The 12,904-nt window shown below is 34.2% G+C and overlaps 1 protein-coding gene across 1 annotated transcript in view; it reads right to left on the reverse strand.

Annotated features, from left to right (window-relative positions):
* LOC148617099 (titin-like) overlaps nucleotides 1-4,247 on the reverse strand; it is a 35,961-nt gene extending 31,714 nt beyond the window's left edge. Inside the window, exon 1 of the mRNA XM_088584424.1 lies at nucleotides 4,049-4,247. Within this exon, the coding sequence (XP_088440550.1) occupies nucleotides 4,049-4,109 (61 nt within the window). The 5' untranslated portion in view covers nucleotides 4,110-4,247. The remainder of the gene's footprint in view (nucleotides 1-4,048) is intronic.
* Between the last annotated feature and the right edge of the window lie 8,657 nt (nucleotides 4,248-12,904).

Genomic DNA, 12,904 nt, shown 5'->3' on the forward strand with positions numbered 1-12,904 from the left:
CTAAAGATATTCCAACTATTTTATTGTGCCATTGTTATGATCATGTATATATTTGTTATTATTGTTCGCGAACGTTTTATTTTTTAATATGACGTCTATGCACGCTATCGTGTGATAGCGACCATATGAAATACAAGAAAACATTCCTAGATGGCATTAATATTTGGAAGACATGCAGTCTTTTGTTTTCACAAACATATTGCCGGTATTTCATCAAAATTATCATTGCCCCCATCATAAAATGTAATGTCACTTACTGTTTTTCGAAATGATTTTTTTTAATTTTTGATCATTTTATGTTAATATTAGTTATATTTCCCTACCGCCTCCGATGCGAAATCCAAAAACAAGAAGTTCTACCAAATTTAATAGAGGGAATGAAGCCTGGGTATTAAGCAGTTTTGAATGCCATACCCTTGAATTTGTCGGTAAATAATTTATGATCGAAATCTGGTCAGACAAATTAGAATATATGGCCTGTGAATATTCGAGCTGACTTACGTCAAAGAAGACACACACAACAAAGAACATGAACAAACCAAAATAAATTACACAAAAAAAATAAATAATATAAATAAATAAAAGTAAATGAGCAACCCGGACTCAAACTTGAGGCATAGGCCAGGCCCAATGGCAGAGGAAGCGTCCTCTGTTTTTGCTTGAAACACCCACTGAGTTGCTCATAAAATTTTACATCCGGGAAAACGAAAGAGAAACAAACAATGTCACAGTGCACAAATTAGAATTCATGGTGCAGAGTGATTCACCATAACGATCCAAGAGTTCATGAAGACGACAATAAAGCTTCTGTGGAGATGAATAACAACAGAACTATGTCCCAGAATATTAATTGTAAGAGGTCTAGCACGGTAGGAAAATTCGGCATTGTTTCTGCAAGCTCTGGCAAAATGTATGAGTTATGATAAGCTTGATAAGCAGGTGCTGAATGAATTTGTCCACAGATAAAGAGTCGACTAATAATACGGAATGTAAGTGTAGGTGAATATACGAAGCAGTCTTCATAGTATCTTTACTTGTCTTTATCTAACGTTCTTGAAGTTAGTTGCGATGTATTGAATCCCCAAAAAACTAGGATTGTTTGAAGATGATTTGTCATCTTCATAGCAAGAAGTGTAATTAAAGAATATAGCTTAACAATGTTCCTGTTATTTTTTTATTTATTCTAGATTAGCGATAAAGTTAGCCTCATTGGAGTAATGGAATTTGTCAGCGAGTAGCAAATTTGTTTCAAATATAATACCTTCTGTTGAAAAGCATGCCCTAATGACTGTTATTGTTACAATTTTGTTCGTACTGGGAGAAAACGGAAGGTTAAACAAGCGCATGTGGTGCATTTTCTAAGTCAACATTTTGATGTAATGTGGGCGTCAACGTTGTAGTTAAATACATCATTCGAATACTTTTCGTACGTTAAAAGGTTTCAATTGCAGCTTGTAATTGTTATTTCTAAACTTAGTTGTTTTCGAAACAGAAATTGTTTGTTAGTTGTGCTGCCAAATTTTCAATCAAATTTATCTTTTAAACTGTTTGCTTGGTGCAATTCGTATTGGTAATGTTGCCTAAGATCCATTTGTATACAATATATCAAAACTATGCAGATAAACTCCCTTTGTAAACAAACAACTTTTGAAGCTTCATACCTGAATTTGAACCAGAAAAGGTGTAGATTCGGACACTAATAGCTACAGGCTGGAACTTTTCCAGGTTTGTATTGTTATGTAAATGACTGTTGTAGGATTAAAAACTGGGTTTTATAAAATTTCTGAAATATGTATGTACATATGCTTTGAGTTTTTTTTCATAAGAGTTTCTACTATTGCACAGGACTACTGATCTGGTTCAGTTTTTCAACAGAATATTTAACAGTCAAGTATGACAATGCGAATATGTCTATCGCTTGCGACCATTATTCTTTCGACTCTTCCCAATTCCATAAACTACCAACATGTGTGTCATTTATCTTTGCTTGCTAATCGTTTTTTCAACACAAACGTTATTCTTCTCATATCAACACAGATTCTTATATACGAACTAATATGAGGAAGGTAAAATCTTGAACGCTTCCAGATGAATATACATTCAAACACGTTTAATCTGTTATAATTAATAATCAAAATGGTAAAATTTGTCATGTTATATGGTTTTATTGTCCTAATACTTCCTTCTATATAGACTTACAATTTCTATTTTTAAATTTTACTGAATGTTGCTAGCGTGCTTTTGTTCGTGGAGTAGCAATTTTCTTTGTTATATGGGTATGTCAAACCACGAAATTTGGTTCCCAAAGAATAGTAGATTCCCATTGATGTGTGTACTGAAAACTTCAAAACTACGAACAAGTGTTCCTTCCGCGAAAATTGGGTATAATTACATTAAAGTACTTTCACAGTATTTGAAAAAAATGATTAGCGTTATATAGTGTTAAACATCAATTTTGCTTGCGCTATTCCTCGCGGTCTTTTTGACCATCGCGAAATTATCGGCAATTATGTATATCGCAAAAATAGGTAACAAGAAACACAAATCAAAATGTAGTTATTAAAAAAAAGCATTCATTCACAAATTATAATTATAAATATGTCATTCATGTAAGAGTAAATTGAAACGAAACCAACCTCCATAAACTAACGATGTAATATGGAATAGTTCACTATGAATTTGATATAGATGCACTACATGCTTTGATATTTTAAACAAACTGTCCAAAACAAAGCCATTACTGTTGATCTCTGTCTCCTTAGGTTCAACTACTTTTGCTTTGACATTCAATATGTGAAATACTTGTTTCTAAGTACATAACCTTAGCGTGATATTTTGAATTCCACATAGTAATTCATTTAACTTAAATTCAATCATATAGTACACTTTCAACAACAGTTTTTTATTTGAATTTTATTCTCTCAAATTTTAAGAAGAAAGCATATGATTAATGTCTGCATTTCCCATTTTAAATCTTTTTATCTCATCTCTACTCGTCATCCTCATTTCTTCCATTATTTTTTCCGGGCACGCCACATTCACTGATACTTCAAATGACGAGATTCAATAAGGTTTTTTCAGATAACTCATTGTTTCTATTTTCTTTAATTCTTGATTTGAATTAGAATAATTTAAATCAATGTCTCCATTCTCCCCACACAGTCTTTTTGCTCAACAGCATTCGTCATTTCCGTATGAAATAAAATGGCAAATAGTATAATTCTAATACAAATGCCAATTATAACACAAAATTCATTCTTGCATCTTGCATCTAATTAACTAAATTATTTTGAAATGAATGATTTGTTTGTTGGTTTAACGTCCGAGCAGCAATATTTCAGCTATATTCAGACGATGAACATGAAATGGATGATAAAATGAACATGAAATAATGATGAAATGAACAAAAGGATGGGACACAAGGATAACAGGTCGACAAATTTTGATTGCCATTAGAATAAGGGGGGATGGGTAAGGAAGGGCAATTTAGCCTCCTGTGGCGGAGCGCAAAGGTTCCTACTCCTATCGAATACCACAGCAGGGTTCTTTAACGTGCGAGGAACGTGGCATCTTTCCCAACACTGTGCACAACTATGCTTAGCGGTCAGGTTTTCCGTATTATAGGCTGACAACCCCAGCATGAAACACGCCATGGGTAACCCATTCCACCACCTGGGGCACACATCCCAGTTGCTCTGTAGGCAGAGCGCCTAGCCCCGACTAGGTTCCTGTGCACTATTAAGTCGCCTTTTACGACAAGCTTAGCGCTGCTGCAGGCCTGTTCTTTTGAAACCCGGGCCTGCACGGGGCTGAAATGAATGAAAACAATGAGTGAAATTTTAACATCAAAAGACAATGTTTTTAAATAATATCCCCAAACGTCCAAGGAATAAAACTTAATTCGAATACATTATTTCGTACCCCAGTTTCCTTTTCCATACGTAATATATATTTGAAGCTTATGCCATGTGATTCTGTTTTGTGTTGAAGTTATTGTGCTAATCAAATTGTAGTAAACTACAAATAGAATAATTGAAATTTCATTTACCTTGGGTTTTAGGAATTTGAAATATAAAGATGACTGCTGAAATAATCCACAAACTAATCATAATGGTGACCTAAAAAGCATTCCTAAAATGATTCTGGATAGGATTACAATTTGCTTGGGTATTTGTAATGCGTATATTAATTATGTATAATGTATTACAAATCAGTGTTTAATATTAATTTTTGTTTTAGCATCAACAGAGCAGCTGCAATATAGAAATTTATGTTTTTGAATTCGTTAAGTTGAATTTATAGGTAATTACTGTCCAGGAAGAACCATCTTTGATTTTTTGTCACGTAAAATGAATTCTTTGTGTAAATAAATATTGGTTTTCAAATATGCTTTATTGTGTAATATGTTTTCCACAGTGACAAGATTTAAAAGGGGAATGGTTGTGGTCACGCAAAAGAATTAAAACCACTGTACCTTTTGAGTCTATTTAAAAAGGTAATAAAGGAAACAAAGATTCTAGCCGAAATCAAAAAAATTTAATCCAGGGACAAAGACCAGACATGGAAAACAGACAAACACAACAAAGAACATAAAGTAACGAGGACTCCACTAAAACTGGGAGCATGGTCCAGGTACAACTGTAGGGAAAGCATCCTCTGGTTTTCCAGAACACCCGCCGACTTGCTCAAAAAATTTCAAATCCAGGGTAAACGAAAGAGAAAAGGAAAACTATGTTATAGAACAGAACCATTATATTTTTGTTTGGTGTGTGTGGGGGGGGGGGTTACTAGGTTTATAAGCTTAACCCGTACAGCTCTTGAAAGGTAAAAATTCCATATTGCACCATATACTATCCCTCTATTCCCCTTTTCCTATTGTCCCCATTCCATTCATTATTGAAATTTCCCATTCCGAATTGAAAAAATCCCCATTTCTCTTATATTATTCCCATTGCACTTTTGTTGATCAATTATTCAAATTGTAAATTGAATTTTGTATTTTAATATTCCTCATCTTTCAAACTTTTATTTTCATCCAATGTATGTTTAACTTCAATAAACACTTGCTAATTAATTCCCCTACCATCATACCCAATCCTCGTCTCCCTATTCTACATTAACCATAATCCATATGTCATGGATTCGGAAGTTTTCCAAAAACAAGTACTGCATATTCGTTCAAATTGTTTTGACAATCCCATTGATCATATACACATCAAGTTTTAAGTTTAAAAATTTATGAAAATCAGTTGGTATTACAGTGGGACTATTTTGAAATCCTGTGCATCTATCACAGAAACGTAGAATCAAATTATTGTTGATATGCAACTAACATTCAATACATGTTTCAAAGGGATTTAAGGTTACAGACCACCAATTCAACCAATGAGCACTTGGAACGTACGCAAAAATAGTCCTACGCAGAAATTACCCCTGTTTCTCATAGTGCTGTGAAAAAAGTTCTCATCTCATTTAAAAAAATTTAAACAGTTTCTGAAAGGAAAAACATTTCTGTACATTTTATAGGTGCATTTTGCTTCTTGTGATGTGAAGCCTAATCTCCATAATGATTTCTAAATATACCCCTATCTTGCGAAAACACTGGGATTTCCCATGCTATTTATAGACACTTCACTTCCGGTAACCAGTACTGCACTGCAAGTCTGCTAACCCCACATGCCATTCTGAGGATTGTGAGCTGACATATGTAGAATCATGCTGATATATAGTCCTCTGCAGGTTAAAGTTAAGGTAAAGTCCAGAGAAGCCATTGAATATTGTGAAATTAGCATAGAAGCCTATGGGAAGTGGAATTAGTGGTTTTTAGCCTTAACCATTCAAAGGTAAAGAGCGTATAAGTAATGCTGTTAATGGTTTCAGTTTTAATGTTAAATGTCTCCATTCTTGATAATACAAAGTCGGTATTTTGTTGTTATTTTACGCTATATATTGCTTAAATTAACTACTTTAACATTATTTTGTGTTATTTAACGATTATGTATTTGATTGTATTAAATTTGCACTTTTTGGAAGACATAACTGTTTTTTGCCAGTAAACTGGCTTTCTCGAGGCCAGCTTACTGCTAAAACCTATATACGGGGCCAGCTTACGGCACCTATTTTTTGTTCATGCACAACAAGCCCGTAAGCTGCACTATGTACCTCGTGACCCCAAAACGTTAGTGGGATGAACTGGACCGAGATATATCATTCATTGACGTCATATATAAGAAATGAACGGATCAGCTGGACCTAATTTAAGTTGTTTATATTTAAATAATCGTGTTGTTGGATCTGATGTCCATGCGCTCATGATGAGTACAGAAGAGAAAGGGGAAAATCCCACACCATGTGTTTGAAGTTTAAGATGTTATTATAATTGTGATAAGTCTTATTCGAAGGAAATATCCTGCAGTAAAGAAACGTCTGTTTATTATCATAAAGCGTGTGCCGATCACGTTGGTGCTGATATGGACTTGTAATATATACATGTATCCGTAATGAATCCAGTGACGGATTCTTGAATTCAGTTTTACTCAGCAAGATATAACATTTCACCAATATGGTGAAACAAAATGTGAATAGCAGAATGAAAGTTTATTGATAGTCATGCCTCAAGGTAAGCAAAACTGTTACATGTGCAAGGTCAAGATCTAGGACATTCATTGTATACACAAAAAGTCAGTTAAAATGAGATTGAACAAAATTAGATACTGTTTACAACACTTAAACAATATTGATCTCAACTTCTGAGACAGTGGGATTAGCAAACAGAAGGGGTACATTGTACACAGGGCTGTCACTTTAAATGTGGAATATACTAGAAACATTATTGATCCAAGAAGAAATTGACCATTTAGAATTATTGAAATAAAAGCATCATATGTAGAGTGTGGTATGGAAAAAAATATAATAGGTTGGTATGAGCGTCTTGACATTGAAGCTTAGCCATAGTCATTTGATAATCAACGGTAATTTGACATTATATTGGTGAAAAATGGACAAAATTTTCAAAAATCCCCGCACGTTAATGAACCCTACTGTGGTATTCTCCTGGAGTAGGAACCATAGGGCTCCGCCAAAGAAGGCTAAATTGCCTGACCCTACCCACCTCTCCCTATTTCCAGTGGCAATCAAAATTTGTTGACCCCATTATCCTTGTCTCCCATCTCATTTTTCATTTTATTTCATGTTCATTTTATCGTCCACCTCATGTTCATCACCTAAATATAACTGAAATATTGCTGCTCGGGCGTTAAACTCCAACAATCAATCAATCAATCAGTCAAAAATCGTAAGCATATACTGTAGTTTATCATACATGTATGTGCATGTACATGTATGACTTGTGGATCTCACACAACCGAACCTTACAGGAATTTTGTTAGCTGTTAGTCTATAATCAATGAATGTTGGTACATTTGTAGCAATTGTGGATAGAGCCAGTCTGACTTCGGGATACATGTAATGTTCAAAATGTACCTGACCGACAAACTTGTCAGGGTATGTTCTGCATTGCAAATGTAGCCCCATATTCTTTGGGGTTTTTTTACATTTTATCGATACATGTATTTTATTTACATGTAATTCCTTTTTACCTTTTAAAAGTGGCTTTTGTTTATTCATACAATATTCTTATTTACAATGTACATTTAATTTGAGCCACTTCACAACATATATGTTATTTCAAACCTAAAGTAGGAAGTACACAATGTGAATATATATGTACATGTAATAAAGATTCTGTGAAAATTCATACATATTCTATTCAGTGGTGTAGAAGGACTGACACCCCTATCATTAAGTACATAAACATGTACCCCCCCCCCTCCCCACTCTGCAATCCAGGACTTGTTATTGCTAGAACATGTTTAAAATTGGTCCTTGAACCTGGGATTTATAAGTAACATTTAAGTAGCACTCCAGATATGATTCAATCAGTTGTGATTCATTTATTGGAAAGCCTACATATTTTTTTTGGATACAATTGTATTGTGTTTGTTTTAATATGTTTAAAAGTAAACAGAAATTAATATGTGGCTCTTCATATCACCCTTGTCTTTAGGAAATAAAAGTCATAAAGAGTGTACTGTAGAATTCAAAATTAAGGGAGTTTACTCTGTAAGCAGGTGCAGGTCCAACGACTGGCGTGCTGGGTGTACACCCCCCCCCCCCTTAAATTGATAAGAAAAAAATTTTCACCACAAGTTTCACCACACAATATCTTTGCCTTGCTTTGCATGGCATTAAATTCAATTAACGCCCCCACTAAACTCAAATCCTGGATCAGCCCCTGGTAAGTGACACTAAAATACAACAGAAGCTGTTGGATTTTCAATGTGAATTATCTTTACGATCAAACAGATTGGAATGAATGCTTATATAATTTATCATATAGACCTATTAAGTAACATAATAACAAAAAAAATGTGTAGCCTTTTTTAGGATGTACAATGTATCAGGTTTTACAGAATTTGCATGATTCTTACAAAGACTACTACTTAAGACCTTTCTGGAACTTTTTATCTCATAATTTTTGACTTTATAAGTTGACAATTAATTTTGACTGATAGTACTGGCTACAATGGGGAGCTAGGTAAAGATTTACGCCTATTGACTGGTTTCATTATACATGTATTCAGTTTCGTAGTTTTAATTGGATATGCGCTTTGAAGATATGTGACAGACAATTATTATTATAAATACAGTGCTTTCATTAAGAGCTGGTACCCGGTACTTTTACCCGGCTACGGTAGCGTCTGGCAGAATAAAATAAAAGAAAAAAAATCATGAGGAAAACTCTAGTAAATAGATATCTGAGATCGTTCTGTCTGTAGGTACCAGCATCGTATTGCATATCCCTAAGCGGGTGTACGTCAAAACATGGATGCTATAAAAATATAGTGCATTTTCTTTCTGCCTCTCGACAAACTAGTGTTTTGTCAAAAGATATGAACAATGACTTATAAAATAGAGCAAACATCACACTGTAAGATGAAGAACTTTTTTAAAAGAAAATCTAACATAATATCATAAAAATGTTCCACTGAAAAGGTTGGTTTGGTGAGTGCAAAACGAAAGTGAAAGTAGGGTTGGCTATTTGTAGTTCAAGACTACTTTTCTGTCCGATCTTCATGGACTCACCCTATTTTCTTTGCGGGAAATTATTTTTTCACATGTCCTTAGAAATGCTACATAAGTGAAAGTTTTATTGAATCAATTTACATATTTTTTTAAAAATCCTAAAAATATGCACTTCACTATAGAAGTCTATGGGAAAATTAATACGGTACTGAGACCTGTAGGCTATGTCTCCAAAATCGCGATCTTTAGTTTTTATTATTGTTTATACTGGTGTCTACGTCGAGGTCTGCGTCGGAATCTAATCGGTAAAGCGCTTTAACATAGGACGATATAAAGTAGTATCCATTTGTGGAAAACATGTGGTGACTTAACCACCGATCATTTTTTGCCGAACAAAAAGCTTAACACAAGTAAAGATTCTATGAAAACGTGTAAAAAAATGCCGTTCGTAGTTGGAATTGCCCCATTTAAAATTCGGATATATCCGATAAAATTTGGTGTGTACGATAAAATTAGGATACACAGCGTATTTAAATTCGAGGTTGTTCCCATTTCAACTCGAACTTGTTCCTAATTAAATTCGACGTTGTTCTCGGTTAAATTCGGTGATGTTCCAGTAAAATTTTCACTAATTTTCTTTAAAATGTGTCATAAATTTCTTTTGAAACCTAAATTTTTCAGTAGTGTAGGTGGCGCCTTTCGTAAAGAGAAAATGCTAGTAAAATTTGAACGTGAACAGGCTAACGTGAGTAATAAATTAGCGTACAATCAAAAAAAAGAAGGATTTTTATCATATATGATAACATTAATTAATTATTGAAAATAAATAAAAAGTAATAAGTAAAAAATACATTATAACGGGTATTTGTAATTTCAGCTCCTCATTTTTAAACATACGATTGTAAAAAAATATTTAACCATCTTTACGAAAATGCTCAACAAAAACATAATAGTCTGGCTATAAGGAATAATGTATTAATTCAGGACTTCAGTCCCAATAATAAAAAAACGATAAACAAAAAACGAAAAAACACTCTATCTTAAGTCAGTGGTCACAACAAAATGTGAATTATTTACATGTGAACGAAATAATAAATTGATAGCCGGATCTAAATTACATTTCGAACATGAAGATTACATGCGTTGTCGCGCTAGGTATATCGCCACTTGTACAGGAAGTTAATATCAGACATCACCCCAGACATCGTATGTATGCGCCATCTATATAAAGACACCCACCAAATTTAAAACCAATTCATCAGTTGTGAGCCCTAGAAGTGAAAATTTAAAAAGGTGAACAGTGAAAAAGGCTCACAGAACAGGATATCGGAGATAATCCAAAATCACTTACAACGTATGCCCTTTGTAGGTAAAGCCTAACACCAAATTTAAAAGCCCCGTGCAGGTCCGGGTGTCAAAAGAACAGGCATACAGCAGCGATAAGCTTGTCGTAAAAGACGATTAAATAGTGCTCAGAAACCTAGCCGGGGGCTAGGCGCTCTGCCTACAGAGCAACTGGGATGCGTGCCCCAGGTGGTGGAATGGGTACCCCTGGCGTGTTACATGCTGGGGTTGTGAGGCTGTAATACGGAAAACCTGACCGCAAACCATAGTGGTGCACCGTGTTGGGAAAGATGCCACGTTCATCGCACGTTAAAGAACCCTGCTGCGGTATTCGATAGGAGTAGGAACCATTGAGTAGGCTAAATTGCCCGACCCTACCCATCCCTCCCTTTTCCTAATGGCAATCTAAATTTGTCGACCCTTCTGCCCTTGTGTCCCATCCAATTTTTATTTCATCATCATTTCGTGTTCATTTTATCATCCATTTCATGTTCATCGTCTGAATATAACTGATATATTGCTGCTCGGACTTTACATCCCAACAATCAATCAATCCAAATTAAAAATCATTCAAGCCATATTGGGAGTTGACGATGTTCGGCCTGCCGAAATGACAGACAGACGGACGAGTTGTCCACTTGTTAAATGGGGGTATAAATTGCACAAACGGTCGTTTACAATTAAATTGATTTCTATCGATGCAAGCAGGCTAATAACAGATAATGTTATTGTGTGTATTTTAAAAAATATATATATCAAAATTGTTTTTTATTTTCATTTTGATTCTTAAAATTATTTACATTTATTTAAAAATATATATATTTAAGTAAACACTTTGTTGTTATAATAAATTTCATTTATATTTCGTGAATTCAGTATGCCTTCGTTTGATTTAAAAAAAAAATATACTGTAACAGTTCATTTTGAATACATGTAATCAATTTATCAGGTAATTGTAGACAAAAACTTGCCAGCGACAACATGGATGAACTACCTCCGAATTCTGTTTACAGTCAACTTGCAATATAAACTGACTGAAGTACATGCACATTGTATATATCCATAAAAGTTTTATTTTACCTAATTCCAAAAGAAAATTTTCGTAGAATTAAAAGCTCCAGTAAACACCCATTAACTATGCCCGTATTCTATGTCGTATACATGTACTTGTTTTTTGATACAGTTTTTTTATAAAGTCATTAAATAAAAGATTGCAAACTGTGAAATGCGTTTGCAAATAATGGAAGTTGCTAGCTGACACTGTGCACAGATAAAAGAAGTCGCACGTGCTACAACACCAATCGATTCACTTTCGCGATAAATGCAAGATGTTTATTAAACTCTCAATTTCCAAATTAATTCTATTAATCGCATTTAATTACATCGGCTTTGTTTATTCTAAACACTCACACGTTTCACGCACTATAAATTACATTCTAAAGTGTTAGAAGAGCGTTCCCTAGGCGAGCATGCAGAACAAAAACCATGGTACATGGAAACCACTAAAAGAATAAAAGTATCACACACTTATTAGTAAGAATGTCTTGTGTCAAATATTGATCTACTTTTCTCTAAGAATTGTTATAATATACTGTATACCGAATAAACCAGTGATATGTGAAAGACTTCATTTATTTAAAGCATTGCAAAATCAGGGGGAGGGTCATTTTACACTAAAAAGGGGGGTGTCCGATCCAGATTTGTTTCACTCTTCGGTACGTTGACTTACTTTAGCGTGTTTAATACTCTCAGACCCGCATAGGGTACATTTGTATGAGAGTGAGCCAGGAAATCAACACAGCCGCTTGGCTGTTACATGTAGTAGGACATATTTGCCTGAGTTCTTCGGTAAGGTTTCACGGAAGCTGGCCCTGCCAATATCTACTAATCAAGATCTCCGTACGGGGTGCTCATTACAGACCAAAAAATGTATACATGTCAAGTCTATAAAAACATATGGTATTAACGGCTTGTTTTATTAAAAAACACGATTCTTACCAAACGCCCATCATTTTGCTTTAAATAGATTAAATTCTCAATTATAAAGGGGATAAACACACTTAAATAAACATTAACAGTACCTACATGTGGATATATGTAATAACAAAATTATGTAACTTATGTGACATGGTTTTAATAATCTAAGTTTGAAGATTTATTTAAATGAGGAAAAAAATAAATGTATCCCCTACATCATTATTAACCTAGACCCCGCTTATTGGGTATTACATTTTGAAACCTATACAATATTTCGAATTTGCCTGTAAACATGTATTGTATTTACGGACATGTAGATGTAATCGGATTGTGCGCTGTTTATATCATCCATAAACCCATAACAAGGGCCATTCTCGATTATTTTTTGTGTTCATATATCAAGTGTTTTATAAATATTTTTTAAAACATTTTTTTTCTGATCTTGGGTTTTGTATACCCCGCCAGCCGAAGTAGCGAGGTATCATGCGAATCAGATAAC

This window comes from Perna viridis, chromosome 5, assembly GCF_037379345.1.
Source record: "Perna viridis isolate PV_CMFRI_1.1 ecotype Kerala chromosome 5, ASM3737934v1, whole genome shotgun sequence".
In the NCBI taxonomy this organism is placed as follows: domain Eukaryota; kingdom Metazoa; phylum Mollusca; class Bivalvia; order Mytilida; family Mytilidae; genus Perna; species Perna viridis.